The sequence below is a fragment of the Platichthys flesus genome, chromosome 9 (assembly GCF_949316205.1).
Source record: "Platichthys flesus chromosome 9, fPlaFle2.1, whole genome shotgun sequence".
In the NCBI taxonomy this organism is placed as follows: domain Eukaryota; kingdom Metazoa; phylum Chordata; class Actinopteri; order Pleuronectiformes; family Pleuronectidae; genus Platichthys; species Platichthys flesus.
In genome coordinates this window covers 4,275,404-4,298,894 of record NC_084953.1, presented here as the reverse complement: position 1 = coordinate 4,298,894, position 23,491 = coordinate 4,275,404, and the positions used below count along the sequence as shown (strand labels likewise).

The 23,491-nt window shown below is 41.0% G+C and overlaps 3 protein-coding genes across 3 annotated transcripts in view; 1 reads left to right on the top strand and 2 right to left on the bottom strand.

Annotated features, from left to right (window-relative positions):
- Positions 1 to 5,081, bottom strand: part of tm4sf18 (transmembrane 4 L six family member 18) — a 7,497-nt gene extending 2,416 nt beyond the window's left edge. The window contains exons 1-2 of the mRNA XM_062395385.1: positions 4,727 to 5,081; positions 1 to 55 (exon numbers count right to left, since the gene is read on the bottom strand). The exon at positions 1 to 55 is cut by the window's left edge and continues 14 nt beyond it. Coding sequence (XP_062251369.1) covers positions 1 to 55; positions 4,727 to 4,906 — 235 coding nt within the window. The 5' untranslated portion in view covers positions 4,907 to 5,081. The remainder of the gene's footprint in view (positions 56 to 4,726) is intronic.
- Positions 5,082 to 7,229: 2,148 nt separating this feature from the next.
- LOC133960625 (glutathione hydrolase-like YwrD proenzyme) lies at positions 7,230 to 17,991 on the bottom strand. The gene is made up of 12 exons (XM_062395383.1): positions 17,786 to 17,991; positions 16,631 to 16,784; positions 16,396 to 16,549; positions 15,765 to 15,971; positions 15,032 to 15,184; positions 14,860 to 14,947; positions 13,950 to 14,121; positions 11,332 to 11,488; positions 10,811 to 10,993; positions 10,485 to 10,569; positions 9,851 to 9,946; positions 7,230 to 8,061 (listed from the first exon to the last, which is right to left on the bottom strand). The coding sequence occupies exons 1-12, from the start codon at positions 17,883 to 17,885 to the stop codon at positions 7,916 to 7,918; spliced, it is 1,695 nt and encodes a 564-aa protein (XP_062251367.1). The 5' UTR covers positions 17,886 to 17,991; the 3' UTR covers positions 7,230 to 7,915.
- A 1,413-nt stretch (positions 17,992 to 19,404) lies between these two features.
- tm4sf4 (transmembrane 4 L six family member 4) lies at positions 19,405 to 22,647 on the top strand. The gene is made up of 5 exons (XM_062396328.1): positions 19,405 to 19,831; positions 20,403 to 20,492; positions 21,193 to 21,332; positions 21,680 to 21,857; positions 22,147 to 22,647. Exons 1-5 carry the CDS (start codon positions 19,661 to 19,663, stop codon positions 22,162 to 22,164), a joined length of 597 nt encoding a protein of 198 aa, XP_062252312.1. The 5' UTR covers positions 19,405 to 19,660; the 3' UTR covers positions 22,165 to 22,647.
- Positions 22,648 to 23,491: the final 844 nt, after the last annotated feature.

Genomic DNA, 23,491 nt, shown 5'->3' with positions numbered 1-23,491 from the left:
TCCAGCAGCAGCTACATTTCCCCAGAGTGATGAACACAACAGCCGGAAGCAGCATCTGCAAAAACACACAAAGGGCAAGGGTTCACAACACTTTCACTTCTCGTGCATCGTGAATGACATGATGTAAGCAGTGAGAAAATAAAGAACAATCGCTAGCAGGTTGGAACTGTGTCTATTGTTAGTCGAGGACAGACACACAACCTTTCAAAGGACCCGAGGTCAACTCAACTTTATTTGCACAGACCCAAAAGCCAACGTACATTATCTCAAGGGATTTGACACGGTCAGGTTCAGATCTGGTTCCCACAATGAGCAGCAGCAGAGAGAAAAACTAAAATAACTCTCTTTGGTTTGAGTTGGGCTGAGAGGAGAGAAATGGGGGAGAGAGAGAGAGAGAGAGAGAGGAGGGGTCTGCAGGGATGGCTGTGTTGAAATCCAGGACCCACAGGCTCAGATCATCATCATCATCATCTGTGTGGACCAAAATCATTCTGACCAACATGTTAATTGCTGCTGTGAATTTTAATATATTTAGACATTTTATACTCATAATCAGAGTAAGAAAAATAAAATTCCTTAAAAGACCGATATAACAAAAACTGGAAAAGCATTATCTCTCCTTTAAATGTAAAAAAAAAGAAGAGATTTTTCCATAATGCTTATATTGCAAACATTTGGTTTATATTCATCTAACTGTAAGTGAAAATGTTTGTTTTTTATACTGATTATATATCATTGTTTTATTTTTCCACAAATCAGTGAAGAATGGTAAACACTATTTATGGTAATATATTATTTGCTATTTTCTGTGCGTCGTATTAGTGGGACTTGATTCTTTAGTTTTTGGATTGGTGATCCTGGTTCAGCCTTATAGTTTGTATGTGTTTATAACTTGGATGCTAATATGCAAATGTGGGATATTATGAGATCACATGACAACCCGATTCCCTGGAAGGACTTCTGACGGGAAGTGATTCAGGATCAGTGTTTCCTGTGCAGGAGAGGAACTCCCTTTAGACTTTATTTAAGTTTTTTGAATAAATCTTTTAACTTTGCAGAACTTTTAAATACAAAAACGATATGAAAACAATTTAAAACCTTAAAACACATAAAGTAAAAGATGCAGTAAACAGGGACTCAGTTTCAATATATCCACAGTAATTAGTGAGATGTTGTTGATGCAGGTCCAGAGAAAAAGTCATTAAGTTTCATCTTCTCTGGATCCAAATGCAGTTTACATCCATGTGATAACTGTTGAGGTGTTTCCCGCTGCACCAGCTGTTAGATCAATAATCAATCATTGCTAAAAACACAGTCTGACTTAGAGTTGTAAAACCATAAAGTCAGGACATGTTGAATTAAAGGAGCAGATATAAAATGGTTTATTGTGGACTATAATGACAAAGGACAATTAGGAACGATGGCTCCATAAAGGCTGTGCTACAGTCTGTGCTACAGCAGCAGCTGAGATACAAACGAGGCGACTGTCCATCCGTTTGTGTCCCGAGTCTGTTTCCCCCCCCCAGCTCCTCTTTCCTGCGCTGATGTCTTTAGATCACATCCTAACAGAGGGGGGGAGGGAAGTTCCCAAGGTTCAACCAGCACACAAAGATCAGGAGCATCTTTATGTTCACATCCTGGATGTCCCGCTAAACGTCATCCTTCACCAGAGGCAGAGAGAGAGGGGGAGACGGAGGGAAGGGAGGGAGGGAAGGAGGGAGGGAAGGGCACACAATGTGGAGGGAAGTGCTCAGCGAGTAAGGAAGAGAGGAAGAGGGGAAATACGAGCGAGGGAGGGAAGGAAGGAAGCTAAAGATAGATATTTTTCTCAGAGGGGTTCGGTTTGCTCTTTGACTCTTTAACGTTCTGTCATTCCACAAAGAGATGAGGAAAGGTCACGAGAGGAAAACTGAGGACAAAGAAGCAAAAAGTTGTTTCAGAAAAAGGAGGAAAAACTGAAATGAAGATGAGGTCATGTTTGGAAATAATAGAATAAGTAGAATGTAAAAAAGATGGCATCCTCCAAAGAGAGGAACCGCTCCTGATCTAAATAAACAAGTATTTAAATATGGAAGGAAACATTCTAGAGTAAAGACAAAAACAAAAATTTGTACATTTTAGATGAAACACACTTCATCTTGCAAATCCATCACACTGGAACTTTAAATTCAAGATGTGGATTTTTCATTTAGATCAAAATGCAAAGTCTCCTAAACAGGCCTGTTGTTTAAAATTAAGATCTCAGAGAAATCAAGAAAAAAGTTGAGAAAATGCAGCATATCTTGAAATGTTAAAGGAAGTGAAAATGAATCACTGGATTCTCCGCCTGATTTAAATATGTGTGGAGCTTTCTAGGTTGGTGCCCCAGCCCTACACAAAAATTCATAGAAAATAGTTGAGTTGTTTTTGCATAAGTACTGGGTAACAGACATAATTACTGTGTACTAATATTTAGTTTGGCTAAGATACAAGCCTTAATTCCCCTGCGTTAAAAGTGATCCTATCTTAATAATACATTCTTGTGATCTGCTCCGAATGGCTGTGACTTCTATTTCGATTAAAAGTAAGATTAAAAAACTTTTCATCGGTTCATTGAGCAAACACACATGCAGGAGGGGAAGTGTCAGCAGCAGGAAGCAGCCTCAGCCTGATCAGCATCAAGGTTTTTCTTTTAATGCTCAGATGTTTCTCTCTCTCATAATCACTCCGCTGACTCCAGAGATCATTTCTGTGTCAGCTCACTTCTGCTTTTTTAAAGTATGATATATGCATAAAGGAATATTTAGCATTTATCAGTTCCTCATTGGTCTGGATGGTAGTTTTATTAATATTTGTATCATTGAGAAAGAACCACAAAAATATAGACATGAAAAACTATGCTCATTGATATAATTAAGACCTAAACATATTTAAGACTTCAAGGAAGCTGCTGGTAAATCAAGTTTTTGAAATGATGATAAATACGCTCAAGCTCCGGCTTCTTAAGCACCTGAAGTCCAATGAATAAACCTCCACAGGAAAGTCAAGCAGGTGAGAAACACTTCATATTAAAAGGTCAAACATTTCAGTTGCACGCTCACTTGTTCTGACCAGTGTTTCCTTTTACTTGCCCCACGCATATGAAATAAAAACAAGTGTCCCACAGAGTGATCATTCAGCTCGGTTAATCCCGTCTGGAGGAGAAGAAAAAAAAACAATCCCTCCTCTGTTCCGGCCTGAGACCAAACTGAAAGAACCTTTCTGCTCCGAGCATAAACCCGTCAGATCAGCTGCATGTGGAGCACACAGATTAACTGCAAACTCACACAACACAGCATTGTTCTTAACACACAAACACAAACGCACTCCGTCTGAATGGTGCTAAGGACGAAATAATAATCTTTACTTTGTTTTTATGACTTAAAACATCTGTTATGTGTAAAGTAGAGTGAAAATACAGCTGTCAAGAGAAAATCTAATTAAAAAATAGCACTATGTTCTGTATGAACCGTATAATAAAGAGAAATGAAGAGTCTACAGACACACTGCCACAACAGGGTCAACGTGTACCAGCGTCTGAATCTGCACAATGAGGCAGTAACACATTCATAACACAACCGAATCTTCTGAAGAGCGTTTTACTTTCACAATATTCAAACGGATTCAAACGACCTGCGATTGTTTTACAGGTTTCGAAGAAAATCTTATCGTGAACTATAGAGAGTTTCTCTTGAGTAATCTCGAAACCAGTGACCTCAGTTAAACCTGCACCCAGTTCAGCCTCTGACGCAGCAAATAATCCCAACTGATAATTTAATGAGGCGGAAAAAAAGGCGGAGTATTCAAATCCTCCTCCTCCTACTTTAACCTCTCTTCATTCATAATGGATTATTTTAGTCATAATCAAAGTCAGATGTTGTTCTTTTATATAGAACAAGACAAATTATAATAACATGAGGATACAAATCTTTACTTTACCAAAAAAAAACGTTTCTGTTTTCTGTATGTAGAGAAACAATATTGAGGATTTTAACTTGGATTTCTAAATTCCCCTGTTTTAGAGTCAGAGGTTTTTATTGATCTGCTCCCGTTCGTGTGGCTCTTGATCGATATCAATGATTTCGTCCATAGTTCACATTTTAAAATGAATATTCCATCAGCTCATGGAGCCAAATCCCTCTTTTACTGTGAAGCACCTGCAGGAAGTGACGAGACAAAATGGCAACAACTCAAAAAAAAAAGCACCTGAGCCTGAATTTCAAGTTTTTCATCTCATTCAAATAGAAAAATATCAATTCTAGGTATTAATCTGTGTACTTTTCTAAATAAACTTTAATAACTGTTGAGAAAAGGGTTAGGGTTAGGGTTAAATTCAAAGTAAAATATAAAAAATATGGAGGGAACTTTAAATCGCATATAGTTTAAGTCAAGTTATCCTGTGATACTTTCAAAGGCTCCATTGAGTTTAATTAAAGTTTCCACTATATTTTGATCTTAATTGAAGTGTGGTCAAAATACTGGAGATGAAATTGAATAACTGGCGCTCAGCTGTCTTTACAATGTGTCACTGCCACTTACATCTGCTTTAGATTTCCCCAACAATTAAAGTGTCCATTTGACCAAACTGACTAAAACTGTTAAAAGCAGCCAATGGGATAAATCTAACAAAACCAGATGATCTAACTAGTGGACGTCTTCGTGGGAACTAAACTGGGAAAGAATCCAGAATCTCCTTGTTTCCACTCACCAGGATTCCTCCACCTCCTAGTCCACCAAAGTACCAGATGTAGCTGGCCAGGCGGTCCTGCTGGATGTAGGCGATTTCCCCCATAGGAAACAGCAGCAGCAGGTTGGCAAGGATACAGCAGAGGGCCAGAGGCAGCAGTGCCAGACCCAGAGTCCTGGCGAAGCCCACGGAACAACACATCGTTCACCCAGAGACGCACACACAGCCGCAGGGACGGGAGCTGAGGAGTGGAGTGGGCCGAGGAGACCCGCGGAGGAAGAGAGGCAGGGGAGGGGAAGGGTCGGAGCAGCTGTGGAGCCAGGAAACCAAAACCAGTGACAGGAGTCTGCTGTTGAACGTGTGTGTGTGTGTGTGTGTGTGTGTGTGTGTGTGTGTGTGTGTGTGTGTGTGTTAGTGTTGAACAAATCCTGCTTCCCTTACTGACGGGGTTCTGCCATGACACAACTCGCGCCAGGAAACCCTCGCAGGAAGTACGCTGACAAATGGCTGCACAGAGGTCAGTCAGAAATGGGGGGAAATCTAGCAAGAGATGTGAATGTGTGTGTGTGTGTGTGTGTGTGTGTGTGTGTGTGTGTGTGTGTGTGTGTGTGTGTGTGTGTGTTTCCCACAGCCAGCAGGGCCTCAATCAGCTCTCTAAAGAATAACAACGGGTTTACATGTTTAATACCTAATCGCTGCATTCCTTTCTAATCCCTTTCCCTACATGGAGAACACATTCATACATTGTGAGTGATGAGTCTGTAGAATATGAAGAAAAGGTCAGAACGAGGTCCCACTGCTGGAGGTGGGATCTGGAAAATGATTATTGACTGTCCAAAATCAAAAAGATAGTCACTTGTGGGGTGAAGCAATTAGTGGATTGATTGATTCAGTGAGTAATGAGCAAAATATGTTAATATTTAATCAAGTACTTCAAAGGTTGCATCTTCTTCACCGTGAATCTCTTAGCGTTGGACCATGAAACCGACAACACAAGCAAAAACAAAATGAAAACATGCATGATGGAAATTTAAGATGTACATTTTAGCATTTTCTGATGTATTACAGATCGCATGATTAACTGTATAAATCATTTGATAAAATCTTCAATAAAATATGAGAAAGAAACAAGGTGAAACCCTAAAGTGGAGACAAATCCTCACAACCTCGATTTGGCCCAACACGACTTAAATGATAATTTATTTAGCTGATGACTCAATTTCATCAGCTAAATAAATGGGGATTACACCGTTTAACAAGTGGACTTTTAAAGAAGTCCACTTGTTTTGCCTCATACCTGGGAACCTCTCACTAATTGACATTAATCTGTACGACAGGAGACTCAACATTACCAAAAATAAAGATTTCAGGAAAAAGAAGGCTGGTGGCTGGAGGATGTTGACACTTTCGGCATGTAGTTGATATTTATTTTAACTTTATTTTCGTACAATTTTAAGGTTTTAAACGAATTGAAAACATTTTAGAAAAGACACAAGTTCACGTGTATGCTTTTCATTGAGCAACAAGGCAGTAGAACCAAAATTTTTCTTATGTTTTCCAAATTCCCCTTAAAGATTTGCGTTATGTTAAGATGTCCGTCTCCGAGTCTGTGGCTCAGACTGATGCAGAAGCTCTGCAGGTAGGTTAATGGGTCACAACATGACACAAACATGTGTTAGTGTGTCAGAAAGCCACACACACCGTTCATGTGTGTGACCGTGGCCTCGTTGTGAAGTAAGTTTTCATCCTGCTGGAATTCTGCACATCCAGATAAACTGTGCAGTTGAACTGACCACTAACGAGCTGCGTTAATTACAGACCAACAAGTAACAACAAGTAAACAGAGCCTGTGTGTTTTTGGGCAACGGGAACATAATATGGTTCTTTGTGGTGAACGTCCGGTACCAGGAGCAGTAAGCAGATCAGTGCGGACACAAAGTCCAGCGTCCATATGGAGCGACTTGCTCTGCAGCAGAAACACGACTGAGAGGCCTGCTCCGGGGATTTAAGAGGCTTACAAGCTGTTTACCTACTGAACCACTGTTTTCCACACAGGCCAATCCACACTGCATGTGCTGTAATATGAATTATTCTGTCTGCACGTCTATTTATCTGGTCTGTGTGGTTCTGATGTGAAGCTCGTACACAAACACCACAAACCGACCTGACCGCAAACATGTTGTGAGGATTTTAAACTGAGAGATGTCTTTTGTGAGTACATTCTAATATTGTGATATTATGCACATATCCTGCATTATACTTTTCTTTGTAAATATAGAAATAATCTGTATATGATCATAAATCTTTTGTTTTGTGAGATTTTGTAAATATGGATGACGTGAAAATTTGGCTGATTAAGTATAAAACTTGTAAATTAGCCAGTTATCTGCAGAAAGCCTGGGAAAAGAGGAAAAAGTATCTTCATTGAGTCAGTTTATGTAATATTTCTCTAAGAATAAGTTTACTTCCTTTGATTTCATTTATTAAAGTAAAGGTTCTTAAAATACTCGTCTCTAGGCAAAAGTCTTGCATTCAAAACACACATTAAGAACTTTGTACATCAACACATCTGGAGACACGTGGGTTACACCGACCTATGCAAAGTAAGTCAAGCTGTCTGATAAATGTAGTGGAGTGAAAACTAGAAGTACCACAAACGTGTACTTAAGTGCAGGAGTAAATATATACTGTACTAGCTCGGTGATTGTTAGAACTAAGCCTTGCTTGAGATGAAATAAACAATTTATTGTCTAAAAAAGTCATTTTCATTTCATTTAGCACCAAAGATCATTTGAAGTAGTGACTGTTAAATCTTCACAAACTGCAGAAACACATGCACTTCATTCTTAAAGTGTTGGAAGATAGAACAAAGGAACGTGACACTTATTCACATTATGTTATTAAGGGATTTAACCTTAGTTTCATTATAAAATACAGTAAAAACTTTAAAGAAACAGAAACAAATCCATTTCAGTCTAAAACAAGAACATGATGAAGTGAGGCACTAGGACAGTTTTAACAACCTGAATCCTTATCAAGTTACATTTGTCTGATTATCAACGTCACTGAGGACGATGTGTTTTTAACGTCGTCTGTTGTTTCCCTCTCGGCTGATTACTCGAAAACTACCGAACCGATTTCCCATGGAAGTTCATGGATGAATAGTCCATCACATTCTGGAGTGGATTGGGACGAGGTCAGAACATGTGTCTAGTATCCCTGAGCACATCCGTCACCTCGGGGGTCTGATCCCGCCCACAGCACCCGGGTCGGACGCTCGGCTTGATTGACAGATGGATTCCACCAATCCCCCACTGTGATGATCTGTCCCCGCCCAAACTGAGACCTCCTGTGGCCTGTGTGTTTCCATGAGGATAAATAGAAAAATGCAGGTGTCACTATTATACAAAGTAAACTAACCATCAGTTTGTTTATTTGTTGGTTTGTTTTTCTGTAAGCAAAAACCCATAAAAACAAATTCAGCCATGTTTTTCTAAGATGAATGCCATTAAATGTCCTTCTTCACTTTGATTGGATTTCAAAACATCAATTAGTGTCAGATCATAAGTGTCCATGAAACATTCCTACATTAAACGAACGGACATGCATGTTTTTGTGAGTTATTTTGTTAGCAAGAAAAAAATCGTCTTTCTAATTAAGACAAATAGATTTTTAACTAACAAGGATAGATTTCCCTTGATACCAGAATATAAGTTCATTTAAAGTTTGCTCAAATTGTTTTGGGAATCACTGTCCCCAAATTATTAAAGTAGTATGTAGTAGCTTTATTAATTTATCATTTATTTAACTAGGAAGATCCCATTTTGATACAATGCCCTGTTTTATAATTATATATATAAATACAAGCAGAGGCGGATAAAACAGAAGAACATGTAAAACTCAGAGATCAGACTAAAGCACGAACCGGACACAGAAACACAGAGAGTCACGCAGAGTTATTGGGTTTGAATGTAGCGTGCTCGAGGAGTCTCATTGGGACTTAATGTTGGTCATACAATGTTGTACGGTGGCGTGACATGAACCAAAACATCAAAGCAACTGCGAGTAGTAATTAGTGAGCAATGAGGAACTGATATCATTCACCAGTGACACTGATGAATCCCTGTTTTGATGACAACTCCTTTTAGTACAAGGCCAAGAACTCTAGTGAAGCATCTCTACTGCATTCCACTAGGCACGCCCCCGGGATTTAAGAAGTGGTTTGGTTCCTTCCACAAAAAGCTGCTTCCAGATGTGTACTGAATTCCCAATAATCTCCTGAAAGTTTCCGGACGTAAGAATCGAATATCCACTTCAGCTGCTGTGGACGAGCTACCGAGTTTTTACAGAGAATTTTCAGCTGACGGCAAGTTCCCCAAAAAAGCCAAAGGGCAACTTGAGTCAGGGAACAGAAAACAAATAATATCCGTCCTCCTTGTTTCAGTCAAGGTCTCATTTTGTCGATTGCATATGTTAAATAATAAAGAAACAGGTTATGTGACACACACACACACACACACACACACACACACACACACACACACACACACACACACACACACACACACACACACACACACACACACACACACACACACACACACACACACACACACACACACACACACACACACACAAATCTTAGTAGATTTCCATGAAACTTGGTGGAAGGATGATACCTGGGCTGAAAAAGAACCAATCTTGATCTACTGGATTTAAATGTGGTTGGTCACTGCTGGAGGAATGTGTTCCACTGAGTTTCACTCCAGTTATAACATTTGTCATCAATGCAACATATAAAACAGCCCCACACCCAACTCGCCTGTTGTGAATCAACATTTAAATCCCTGGGAAATCTGTGAAAATGTCATAAAAAAGAAGCTCCGTCACTCGATATGAAAGAAAGAGAAGGGGATTTCCTGGATTCACCTCTTTGCCCACATCCATTTGAATTTGCTCTTTCTTGGCTCATGGCCTATATCCTTCTACTAAGTTTACTTAGTTTCAAGAATATCCATTCTGTGGGTTTAGCATTATCCTTCTCAACTAACAGAGACACAGTGATAAACACAACCTACTTGGTGGAGGTTATTTCTATGCAAGCACTGGAAGCTGTTGCCTTATACATGTAATAAAACGAAGTACCTGTGACTGGCCACTTGACTTTCTGGCCTCGTCTTTTCAGCTCCTCAGCTACTTCCTGGTCGACCCCCTCCTCCAGATGAACCAACCACTCCCCAGCTATAGACACTGAATAATGGATCACACTTAAACTGTGGGACACAACTCTAATATAAGATATGTTCATGTGATATCATCTTTCATAATTGAAGTGTACCTCCCTAAATCCTTTATTTATATACTAGTACTGTCACGTTTTATATTATTGTCATATTCTAAACCACATGTTGATGTGACATATATATGTATGTATGTATACAACCATCACACATTTATCATCATTTTCTTGAATTAATTAAATCTAACATGCTGTGGCCGTTGTATTAATATGAGCACCAATAGAGGAAATACAGTTCTTTGTGTGTTGTATAATAACCAAATGAAATGAAGGTCGGTGTGAGTTCACATGAGGAAATAAACCAACCTGCAGTATTTTTGACTAAACTCACATGTTCATTAATCAATAACCAGGACATTGTGTTCAGCTGTAGGTGAAAATCCATATGTAAAACATGTTTAGAGTGTGTGTGTGTGTGTGTTTGTGTGTGTGTGTGTCTGTGTCTGTGTGTCTGTGTGTGTTGGCAGGGATCGTCTTTACTTTTTTGGTCATATTCTACATAGACTCTCGGTACGTCCAGAGCTTGTTGTGGATTCATCCCGAACTCCAGCATGTTCAGCAACACCTAAACACAACAGCCGTCTCAGGTATTAACACACAAAACATTATTAAACACATAAAGGTTGAACCTTTAGATAGGTTGAATAGAAAAGAAGCTGATTCCTACAATCACTAGTGCTAAATATTCCTTTTTCTGACTTATTAGCAAAATAAACAAACAACACAAACTGACAAATGTGTCAAGCAACAAATAGGAGGTGTGATTATTAACGCTTCATCTCACTCTAATGCAGATTCCCCTGTACCTGGACGTGTCCTTGTGTTTGCATCAAAGCCCCCATCACCCCGAGTGCAGCGAGGAGTTGTGGTTTTTGTGTTTTGGTTGCAGGGGCAGTGAGGAGTGCAGCCATTATGGTGTGGTACGGCCGCTTCCCCCCGGCGACACAGTTGACATGGTTTCGACGCAGAGAAAAGCCGGCACCGCGATTCTGCAAAGAGGCAGAAAGAGTTTTTCATACATCAAAACAATAAATCAACCTTTTCCTTTAATCATACTATTTATTTTTCAAATGTCTTTTTTGAGAACCAGTCTGGAAATTCTACTTTTGATCTACGAAGAATATAACAATATCATTTACATTGTTACTACAATATATCAATATAATGGTTTATGGTCACAAAACACAAACAAACCATTCATTCCTCTTATTTGAGGGTTATGACAATGTGCAAAACTGTCCGATAAAATATGAAAAACACACAGACACACACACAAACACACAATGACACACACACACATACACACACACTTTCTAACCCTTCACACCTGTAGTGAGAACCCACAATCCTCTGGGATGAGCCCAGTCCCAAAGCCCATATAGTTGCTGTTAACGAATGAGCAGGCATTCCCCTCCCTGTCCATCACACAGAAATAGACTGTGTCACTTCCTGTCATCAGGCCCGGCTCCAATCCCTCCATGGCCCTACAAAACACACACAGACACACACAAACACACACAAACACACACAGACATAGAAACGAGAAGATGATGACGAGATATGAAGACACAAATGATGAACAGTGAAAAACCCAGGGCTCATATTGTTACTGTGAAATATATGAGACATAACATCATAAGTCATACCTGAAGGTGCCTTACTTTCTTACCTAACAGAAAACCAACTTAAAGGAATATTTTAAATTGTTTAATTGAGGTGTGAAATTTAATTTAAAGGCGTTTTGTGGCCGACAGAAGAAACAGAACAACGGACATAAACTGAATGCTCCTGTCTGCTATTGAATAGAGAAACATTGTAGAGCGTTGGCTGATAAAACCTGATCTAGGACCAGCTGCATTTAAACCCAGGTTGTAAAGTCCCCAAGTTATCTTAGTGGCCGTGAACATGATTTTAATTTTCTGCCCTCTCTCAAGTAATTGGTTACTATGTGACGACATAAGAAAAGGATATTTCATTGTTTGTGTTAACGAGTGAGGAGTGGATAATCCTAATAATTATCTTTAATAACAAGGTACTTTTTCAAACTTACTTCAAAACAAGCATAGCTGCGTTCCGTCGAGCACACACCCATGCACTTTGATCACCCATTCAGTCCAATTAAACAATGACAAGGCTAATCACAAATTCAGCAGCTCTGACGGAGAGAGAAAAACTTCCCAAGTTTCAAAGCAACAAACGTCAAAAGCACATTTTTATATTGATTTTACAGTGGGATACAAACGGGGAACGGACACCTGGTCTTGAGCAGATGACCTGAGAGGCCGACCACTTGAACAATGAACCAACTAACACCCGTTAACAACTGGCTTTTGTCTGCAGTGGGAATAGATCCAATCAGAATTCACTCGGGTCAGACATCTGCAGAAGACGATTGTAAACGCTCTGACCGGCCTTCATGGAACGTACAACATCCGGTGGAACGTGCTACCTTTGCAGCAAGCGGGGGGGGGGACCTATCGGCGCTCATAAGGTCACATGATGCACCAAAGACCATGTGATGATGGGGAGTGATTGTTCTGCGGAGGAAGATGTGACAGATGTGACACTTCACCTGAATGCCAGGCCTGGAGGAAGTGAGACATGTCAAGAGAGACAGGACTTCTTCAATTAAACCTCAGAGGGTGTAGCGGGCGTGTGTGTTAGAACCAGAGAATTGGGTGCAGGTAATAACTGTCTCAGACTCATCTGTAGTCACAACATGAGGGTGAATCAGACATTGTTCTTTGAAGGAAAATAGTATCTACATCTTCAGTTCATAACAATAGAACAGCAGAACTACAAAGACAAACACTCCCATTACAAATTAGGTAATGAAAGTTCAAAGCTTCCTTCAGCTGGACTTGGTTTGATTGAAGGAGGCACTGAATGGACCCGGTGATATGAGGTTCAAAGGTAAAACGCTAATTGAAAAACTACACCAAGATCTTCTGATCGCAAAAATTGAATAATCAGGGTCTGCCTTTGAGACATCCAATTAGTGACATCATCTAGACAATCATGGAGGGTGGAAAGATAATGAGGGTTTTTCAGGTTTAACAGTGAAGTTAAGTTGTGTGTCATCAGCATACCAATGGTAATAGACATCAGTGAGTTAATAAGAGGATCCAAAGGTCATCTACTTTATATGTAGAGAACAGAGCCAGGCCAAGGGTGGATCTTTAAGGGACACCGCACAAGAGAGAGGCAGACACATAATAAGTAATGTGAACAGGGAACGATCTGACAAGTATGATGAATGGTGTCAAAGGCAGCGGATAAATCGACTTATTCCAAAAATCTCTGTCTCTCTGTGTCTCTGTAAAATAAAAATACTTTGAGCAATTAAGTCTCTAACATCTGGAGAATTTGTTGGGCAACAACTTTGTCTAGAACCTTAGAAAAGAGCAGGAGTTTTGAAATGGACCTCTAGTTATCGAAGGTACAGTAGCAAGGGAAGATACTTTTTTTTTAGGGCGAGGGAATGGGAGGAGTGTGCTTAGCATTTAGTTTAAATTACATTTTTGTGAGTAACTCATCCTTGCTTATTCAAGGTTTCCAACACAAACTAAGACAAAACATATCATGTTAATTAACCAGGCTGTTTTTAAACAGCTGTGTTATGCTTTATAATATTTTGTAATGATGTGTTTGTTTAACAACTAATAAATACCTGAGGTTCAAAGTCTACAGCGCAGTGCTGACCAGTGAATAGAAATAGCTAACAAAACATACGCACACACCCACACCCACACACACACACACACACACACACACACACACACACACACACATACACAAGGAGAGATGAGACTAGAGGGGATGGAAATAAAGGTTGTGGGGTCATAAAAGTATACAGTCCTATCTTAAGCCCTGTCCTATCTAGCAGGGCTGGTACACACTGGTACTAACACACACCAACACACACACAGAGAGAGAAACACACACCTGTCCATGCGGATGTGCTGCGCTCGCTCATGGCTGTAGCTCTTCTCCAGTAAGGCTTCCAGAGGGATGGTCACATGATCTGGATCGCCCAGGTAACACAGAGCATCTGTTAGAGCCAGACGAACAGCCTCCACCAAAACATGGATGTAGTCGGAGCTGTTGTGGCCCATAGCTACAAACACACACACAAACACACACACAAACAAACACACACACACGTTGTTTTATATAGATCATACAAATGATAGATAAACAAATGTCTCATCAAATGAAACGTGGCACTGAGAAATGTATGGTGGCTTAAGTAATTGAATCTTCTGGAATGAATCTAAAATAATTTTGGTCAGATCTTCATCTAACTTACAACTAAGAGCTGTTTTATGTTAAGTAGCTCCACACAAATCTATTGTGCTTCTCCATGTTTAATACATAATTCAAACAATCACAGAGTAGGATGGGAAAGGTATTTCTTTGCCCTCGGCTAATGACACCACTAACAGCTAATCGGAGCAAACCTGGACTCCAGAAATGAGGTTTGGATTACACCTGATATGACAGACAAAAAAATATCAGAATATTATAATATAAATCTCCCATAAGGTGTTGGATGGACTATCTGAATACATCCAGCTACTGTCGTTGGGGCTCAGGCTTAACAATTTCATATTTGTAAAAAAGTGGAAGGAATTACAAAGTCTTCTCAAAGAGTTTAAACAGTGACAGAGTCCATTTTGTTGTCAGCAACTTTTAGGGATTTCTTAATGTTACGTGGTCCAATCACCTCCACCTAATCAGGTGAAAAGCTCAGACTCTCAATCTCATTACAATGGAAGTTTTAAAACCAGCTTTGGGAGACTTTAGTGAACTGTTGCTTTAACTTCACGCTGGTGCTTTGTGTCCCTGTGGTCACCTTTCAGAGGGAAGTTCTCCAGGATGTTGAGCAGCAGCAGGGAAGCCAGTCCCTGACTGTTGGGTGGGGGCTCCCACAGGCACACGCCCTGAGCACACAACGGAGTCACACAATCCGATGACTAGGTTATTAAAGTACAGATACCATAAGTGTCTATGATCGCTGACCTCACCTTGTACTCTGTGCTTATCGGGGTGATGACTTCACTGTCGTGGCTGCTGAGATCATCGAGAGTCATGACTCCTCCATGTTGGCTGATGACATCAACGATGGCTCGGGACACTCTGCCCTGGTAGAACGCTGGTTTCCCCCGTTCACAGAGTTCCTGTTGATGCATCGGTCCGCCGGTATTACAATCAATCTACAATTCAATCAATCGACCCGTCTCAGTGCATCCTTCCCGCCCATCTACATGTTTTAACCACAGTAACAAAAAAGCCCTGAAAGTCCAGTTTTAAAATGATGCCAATGACGTGTCCACTCCTGTGTCCACTCTTCTCCATGGGATTGAATGAACAGGAAAACGTGTGGGAATGTGTGATTTTTCACCACAACGAATGAAATAATGTTTTTACAACAATTGACATCACGTGTCAGTAAACTTAAAACCCCTCCCCCTGTGCCCTTGATACATTCCAAACAGTTCCTTCAAAATTATTTTACAGAGGAAGTTTGTTAATTATAGTGTTAAATGCTTTTTGCAGAGGTAGTTATTATTGTCATTGATGAGGAATGTCTGCGTGTGTTGTATGCTTTCATTTTCATGGGCGTGTTGATGACTGAGTAAACAATGCATGTTTGGATGGTGAATCATAAGCATATCATCTTTTCCATGTCAGGATGTACAGTCTCCTAATTGTCTAAATAAAATGAGCTCAAAAAACTATTTTGTTTTGCATATTTACCTTCAGCGTCTTGGCCAGGGAGTGGTTTCTGAATACTTGGCCACATTTGGGGGCATTACTTTCAATTAGCAGGTCCCCACCCAGTTCCTTCCCATCATCTCTCAGAGCGGCCACCCATTTGTTCCACTGGTGAGCTGTTACCTCGGCCACAGGAAACCCCACCTCTGCCAGCTCCACCGCTCCGCTCAGCACCTCCTGAAGGGACAGCTGGAGGAAAGAGGCAGAGGAAACTCACACTTGTGACCTCACAGGAAAACTTGCAGAGCAGGAAGTGTGAGTCATTGTTTTGAGTAGAAATACTGCATGTGGAGACTAAAACTGTTTTCCCTGGATTTACCAGAGAAAAGTAATAATCAATGGAAAGCTCTTCATTAAGTAATTTGGGGTCATTCAGGGTCAAATCCTCAAACTATTGGGCCACACCGTCACACATGTTGATGAAACTTGGAATGAGAGTTTTGTTAACATAAGAAACTCCTGTGAAATGTCATGTGTCTCGGTCATATCTCCTTTAATACAGGTCCCAGAGACATTTCTTCTGTTTTAAAAATACAGGTATCCAGATAGTGGCTTCTGGATACCTGAATGCTACATAATACACACATAAACACAGTTCTACACGTAGACAAACCTTCTGACTACCAAAGAGCTGCACGGTGTCACACCAACACGCAGGGGCCCCAGGAACTGTGACATTCAGCGCATCGAAAGGGGAAGGAGGGGCCTCTGCCGTGTGACCGCGGCCTTCCAGGATCTCCAGGGTCAGAGCTCGGGGCGAACGACCACTGCATGACACAGAGAGAGAGGCTCAGCCAATCATTCTGAACCAAGACGACAACAAAAGCAGCGAGAGAAGAGTCGCCCACCTGCCGTTAATTCCTCGGATCTCTCCAGTGTTTGCGTTGAAGAACAGGCAGAAGGCGTCTCCACCTGGACCGGTGCTGCATGGCTCCGTCACCGCCAGGGCCGCTGCTATGGCCACTGCAGCATCTGCCGCATTGCCACCGCGCTTCAGGACATCTGGATGCAAACACATGACGGACTCACCAGATTGTATTTCATTTAAGACATGTTTCAAGGCAGCTGCGGGTTCTCAGCACCTGGAATTCAACAAACTGAAAAGTCTCACTTGCCTCCAGTGGTATTAAACCATTTTAAATGCTCAGTTTTTAGACTGAGCTGCACAAATAGAATTCCCTTCACCTTCAATTGTATCTCAAATATTGAGCAACTCGTCACAACTACTTCCTGGTAATGCCACAGAGGTATTTTAAAGTCATCTGGACTTTCATTATGTCTCTGCCAAGGAGCTTTTTGTTGGCAGACATCTAAAATGGAGAAAGCTGAATTAAAAAGTACCTCTAACTTGAACAATGACAATCAGGGCTGTCTAATTTTGATTCCATATGTTTCTCACATGACCAAAATCAGGGATCTCCAGTTTGACATATCTACAACATCACTCTGACACGTAGATAAAAAGGGGCAATGTAGGTGGGATGGATTGTGGGTAATTCAAGATGTCTGAAGCATATTTCCTTAAAAAACCTGTGATGGTATGACTCAGAAGTGTCATAACATGGAATGGTTCATATGAATAACAACAACATGTTCTCCCAAGAGAGGCCAGTGTTTGGTTTGATCAACCTTAGTGAGAAGGCCACTACTTTAAAACTGTCTGGTCCTAGAACAGTTACTTCACTGATGAACTATGATAATCTTCTGTTCCAGATACTTACAGCATCACTCTGACTAGCTCAGAGTTCATTTAAAATGAGGACAGCTTCAATTAAGGGGAAATATCTAGAATGCAGCTGGGTTGTGTTACACTGGTTCCACACGTTTCTCATTCAACCAAACTGTATTTGTGGCTTCTTTGTGGAATTGGTGAGAGAACGATGTTTTCACTGTTCACTCCCGAATGTAAAAACTGTCACTTTGTGTTTGGAAACAGTGAGAAACTTTTTTCTGGATCTTTTTCTGGATCTGTTCCATCCTCCGGGCTCCATGTCCCCACTCACCCAGTCCTGCAGCGGAAGCCAGCGGCTGACTTGACGCCGCACAGCCGCTTAGACACACCACCGGAGACCGACGAGAGCAGAAGGTCAAGTCCGGGTCCATGTTGTTCGAACCAGCACCGACAGACACGAGGAGAAATCAACTGACGAAGGAGAAACCGCGCTGTACTCTGAGCCTCTCATCGATTACTCTGGGATCGATTGAGTTTGACTCAACTTGGAACAGCAGCACAGGGAAGAGGAAGACCGATGACATCGATGAGAATCATTTATTAATATGATTTATAAAAAGAAAAAAGAAGAGTTTACAAAGCTCTTTGACAGCAAAGCAAGAAATATAAGAGAAATATCAATCAGCAGGATGCAATGTGACGAGGTAACAAGGCAGTGGTCTAATGAAATGGATAAATGTAGAGCTGTGACATGTGAAAATTTAACACATGACAGCAGCAATATGAAAATGAACAGGTAAAAGAAGAAGGTTAAAAGAAAACAGTAAAAACATAACCAAATATGTGGGCAGGTCTATAAAAAAAAGGGTTTTAAGAAGTGATTTCAAAGAAATCACTGTCTCTGATGTCATCGTTGGTTTTCTACCTCGACTTTGAACAGCGGGATCCACTTGAGGATCTGAGGCTCCGTGCGAGCACAAATGGGTCAATGATTTCCGATCTCATCATTTTATGACTTTCATTATTACATTACTAAATATCTAATCTCAGGGTGTTTCCGCATGGCCCTTATTCTCTGCCGTAGATCAGCCACCTTATCACCATGCATGTAATATACATTTATTGAGATCAGCAACATAAAGCAACCAGCTTTCTGCAAAGTCCAATGGCAGTTGAAAAGATAAGTTATTACTGCAGTGTAATTTAAAAAGGGGAACCCTTGTTATGACACAAATTCCAGATCATTAACTGGATCCACACCTAATTTCCCCTCTTCATAGATAATAGAGTTTAAGAGTTTGCCTGATTTCTTTTTTTTTTTTGTTGATTTATTAAGATCTCTGCATTTAGCTTAATCAAGTTATTCACAAAAATAAAAAATAAAAATGCCCAGGGTTGATGAAAGTAGAAAGAAATTCCTGGATTCAAGCTCTTGATCAAATCTGGTCCAGAGGTGAACCAGTTCTTCTTTGTTCCATACATCTCTCCTCCATCAAGTTTCCACAAAATCAATTTACTACAAACAAACAGCGTTGAAAACACGGAGGCAGAATGACTCAGTCGATCGCACACCTCCGTCAAGGCCCCGGAGATTCAATCAAGCTGCACCAAATGAAATTACAAATTACAAACACCCAAAGCTGAACAATGGATTTTCTTCTTCTGACTAATGAAGAGGTTCTTCTCAGTAAACGTGTGGTTATCTGCACAGAGGGCCCGTATCGACCCGTGTCTGTCACTTCCTCTTCTGTCTCCATGTTCACAAAACACCTGGTAGAACATTAACTCCTATTTCCTCACTAGTGCATCTGTGTGCACGATAACCGTGTGTGTGTGGGTGGGTGTGTGTGTGGGTGTGTGTGTGGGGGTGTGGGTGCATGTATGTCTGTGTGTGACATACGACGGCTGGATGCTGTAAAAGCAGTGAGATCACACACAGTGATGGAGGGGGCATCTATAAAGCCTCAACAGCCAGAAGCAGACAACATAGTTGAGTCGAAGCTACGAAGAGGACAGAGAATTCTTGAAGGAGGTTAACGAAGGAATTATCAGGAGGCTGCAATTGGAGATAATTTCATCAGGCCAGAAAGTCCAGCAGATTTCCCAATAAGATTCAGTTTAAGAGTCCAGACGTTCTTTCGTTGTCACTTTTTCTAAACCCCCGGAGTGTGTTTCTGTCAGAGGCGTCTCAAGCATCAGAGTCAGAATGTGTTCGGGAAGTTTTGCCAAGTGTTTGGGGATCTCCCTGATTCCTCTCGCCATCATTTGCGTGCTGTGCAACATCCTGCTCTTCTTCCCCAGCGGGGAGTCTGTGGACAGGGACAACATCACAGATGAGGTCTGGTACTTCGGAGGCCTTCTGGGATCCGGAGTGTTGGTGAGTGCGTCGGTCGCAGCCTCTTAAACAAGAGGATTTACTTCTTCTAGAATATCATAATAGTTGTTTTACATTTTTATCAAATAAATGATTAATACATGATCCCAAATTATAAATCAAAATCGAAAAAAAACGCCCTTAGCACCGCCAGTTAATTTTCACGAGTCCACTTGTGGCAGGAAATATAATTGATTGTGTTATCAATTCAGTGTTGTCTTTCTTTTAGCAGGATACACAAAAACACAAATGGATTTTCTTGAAACTTCAGTTAGTCAAGACAATGGAGAGTGGAATCCATCAAGGCTTTTTTTCGGACCTTCTTGATTATTGTGAATGTTTATATGAATTTCACAAGAAATAAATCAAAGATCTTTATGAGAAAAATATCAAGGATGTGTAGAGTTCTAATATCTATGAAGACGGGAAAACTGCTGCAGATCCAGATCATTATCCAGATCTGATCTCAATACCTGTACATGCAATATGGTTATAAAGTAATCAGCTTTGGGGGAAGTATGTGCTATCGACGATATCATTGTGTGTGTTTGTGTTTGTGTGTGTGTGTTTACAGATGATCTTCCCTGCTCTGGTCTTCCTGGGTCTGAAGAACAATGACTGCTGCGGCTGCTGTGGCAACGAGAGCTGTGGACGGAGATTTGCGGTGAGGAGACGTTTCAATAATCGACAACCAGAGGATCTTAGTTTACTTTATTTTACTTCCGGTTAATGTTAAACATTAACATATACATCTTATCTTATCCCATATCTGCAGCATTTTCAACGTTATCTGTGAAAGGCTCATATCAGCTTATGTTTATCAGCCGATAATATAAATATGTCAGGCTAAATTTGTTCTGATATTGAGGAATAAGTAAATATGTTAAGCTTAATGAATGGCTTGAATTAAAACTGATCACTTCAACTTGTCGTGTGTTCACTCACTGTGGGTCTGGATAACTAACACATGTGCACACACATACACTCACACACGCACACAGAAAACTTCATGAGATCTCAATAACTTCAACGAGAAAACTCCTCAAATGAGAGTTTCACACGACTTTTGCACAAAGCAGGTGTTGTACTGTGGCAGACGCACACATGATCAATACTCCGGGAATGTGTAGGTGTGAGGAATGAATCGCAAATAAAACCGCTGCAAACACACACACACACACACACATACACCATCAGTAGCTCTGTGCAGGCCACGCTCTGTTAACGACCTTCAGCCTGGTCTCTGCACAGCAAGAGACTAACCTCATTGTTTTCATTGTTTAAGTTAGAAGAGAGCTGCTCAACCTATTGATTCCCAACGTGAGCGACTGTTTCTAGCCTGTTTCTCTCCTCTGTCTCTGCAGATGCTGAGCTCCATGCTGTTTGCAGGAGTTGGGGTTTTGGGGGCCGGTTACTCAGTTATCGTCTCTTCCGTGGCCCTCAGCCATGGACCTAAGTGTATGACGGGCAACATAACACAATGGGTGTATCCCTTCTCCAATGGGTGAGACTCACAAGTCACATTACAACGTTTGTTTCATATCATGTGTGTAACCACCAATGTAGAAACTGTGTGGTTTATCCCTCAGTGAAGAGAACTGAGGCTTTCAACTTTAATCTATGCAAATTTCTAAAAGCATGTATGTTTTTTACATGCAATCCATGCTAGAAGTCTCCATACTTTATAAAGTAAGGTTGGGACTTAACAAAATGATGGAGAGACCTAACAGTTCTAACAACAAGCAGGCCCTTGTCAGAAGTTGAATCTAAGTTAACGGGTTCTGTGACATTGGGCTCAATCATTAATAAACTTATTATCCAGGTCGTGTGTTTCTCCCCCTCCCTCTGCAGAGACTACCTGTCCAACAAAGCACTCTGGGAGCTGTGTTTAGAGCCGGTCGGCGTGGTGTCCTGGCATCTGTCCCTGTTCTCCGTGCTGCTGGTCATGGGTATAATCCAGGCGGTGCTGTGTGCCGTGCAGGTGCTGAACGGCCTGCTGGGAGCTCTATGTGGCTGCTGCTGCGGAGGGGTCAGTATCTACTCTGAGAGGAGTTCACTATATACTCTGAAGTTACTGAACCAGGTTTCTGTGGCTGTAGGAATGCACCAGACATCCAGGCAGTCACAGGACATATTAATATGAATACTAACAGTCAAAGTATTCTTCTTACGCTCTCTTGTGAGAAATTCTGTCTTGATATCAGATCCCAAATACCCAGTAAATCACTTATCCACATAATTTGCAATAAATTAAATCTAATTTACACACGGTCCATGGCCCCATTGACTTACTGACTTGACTCATGTTTGTGTTTCAGAGTGACGGATCCAACTGAGCGCCGCCTGAAGCTGTGAGAGTCGACAGCTCTTCTAGTCTCTGGAGTTTCTTGCTTTGTCGACAATCCGGCAGCAACTTGAGCTAATTGATCACCTTTCCTGTAACACTGGTGAAATGACAGAGCTCCAGTTTCCTCCTTTACTTTCGACTCCATCTACTCAGTCGAAATGTTTCTCTGTTTTCCTGCGCTCGGCATCTAAGTGACCTCCTGTTGTATATGTTTGTATCTGTTGTCGCCTCTTCAGTGATGTTGTGCGTTGCAATGCTGACATCACATCAACCAGTTCACAAAGACACTATTTTTATATACACGTGAAAGTAAAAGAGACATGATCAGACCGTTCAGCTGCTGCAAATCTACTGTTTTTACTATCTAGACCAAATTGAAAGGAGATAATAACCTGTTTTTTTATTTGCAATCTCACAAATTCATTCTTGTGTATGTGTGTGATAAAAAATAAATAATTGTTTGCGTGTTGAAGTGAAAGTTCTACGAACACGAGGATATTACCTTATTGAGCTCATTGATTATTGATATAAATTGCATCAGTAGTCACTGGGTAACTGTAGCAATGATACAGTTCAGTGTGAAGTCTACGGATGGACATCAGGGACAAAGCAGAGGACTGTGGGAAACTGAGTCAGGGTTGTGAGGGACCGACACTGTTATACACTCATCACAGTAAACGATAGTATGCATATAAGCTCAATACTACTACTACTACTACTACTACTCAGTGGAGGTGGGCTGCAGGGGTCAGTGGACTTGACCTAACCTTAATCTAAACACAATTTTAACCTAACCCTAACTTGGACCACACACACACACACACACACACACACAGACACGCACACACACACACACGCAAACACACACAGGTGAAAACAATGCACGGCTGCAGGGTAATGAAGCATCCATCCAAATCCATTACACACAGCAGTAATATCGAAATCTCATTATAACACTCAATATGACAAACAGATTAAACTATTTAAAGTGGTCTGGTAAATAGTCTTGACGCCCAATCAAAGAGCTTTCTATGTATTTTCCATTCTCATGCACACACACACACTGTGTAATGTGCACTTTGTCTATCACACATCAGTCACACACGGCCTGCACAGACGTTTCATATCCTCACACTTTATACACTATTGCTGCAAATCTTGAATGTATACATGCAAAGTGGCTGCACTGATGACGGCTGACTGATCACTACCTAAGACACAGGCTTGACTCGGTCAGCCATGTTTTTTGCTTCCGTTTGACATCATGCGTCTGGATTGATCAGAGAAAGAAATCACAAAGGTCAGAATGTATGAAT

What these genes read in the sequence shown, in the direction of transcription:
- LOC133960625 (XM_062395383.1), bottom strand. Translation starts at nt 17,885, where the DNA reads ATGGACCCGGACTTGACCTTCTGCTCTCGTCGGTCTCCGGTGGTGTGT. An exon ending in AGCTCTTTGGTAGTCAGAAG is followed by an intron (nt 15,972 to 16,395) that starts GTTTGTCTACGT and finishes TCTTTCCTCCAG; the next exon opens with CTGTCCCTTCAGGAGGTGCT. An exon ending in CCCTGGCCAAGACGCTGAAG is followed by an intron (nt 15,185 to 15,764) that starts GTAAATATGCAA and finishes ATGCATCAACAG; the next exon opens with GAACTCTGTGAACGGGGGAA.
- tm4sf4 (XM_062396328.1), top strand. Translation starts at nt 19,661, where the DNA reads ATGTGTTCGGGAAGTTTTGCCAAGTGTTTGGGGATCTCCCTGATTCCT. An exon ending in TTCTGGGATCCGGAGTGTTG is followed by an intron (nt 19,832 to 20,402) that starts GTGAGTGCGTCG and finishes GTGTGTTTACAG; the next exon opens with ATGATCTTCCCTGCTCTGGT. An exon ending in GCTGTGGACGGAGATTTGCG is followed by an intron (nt 20,493 to 21,192) that starts GTGAGGAGACGT and finishes CTGTCTCTGCAG; the next exon opens with ATGCTGAGCTCCATGCTGTT.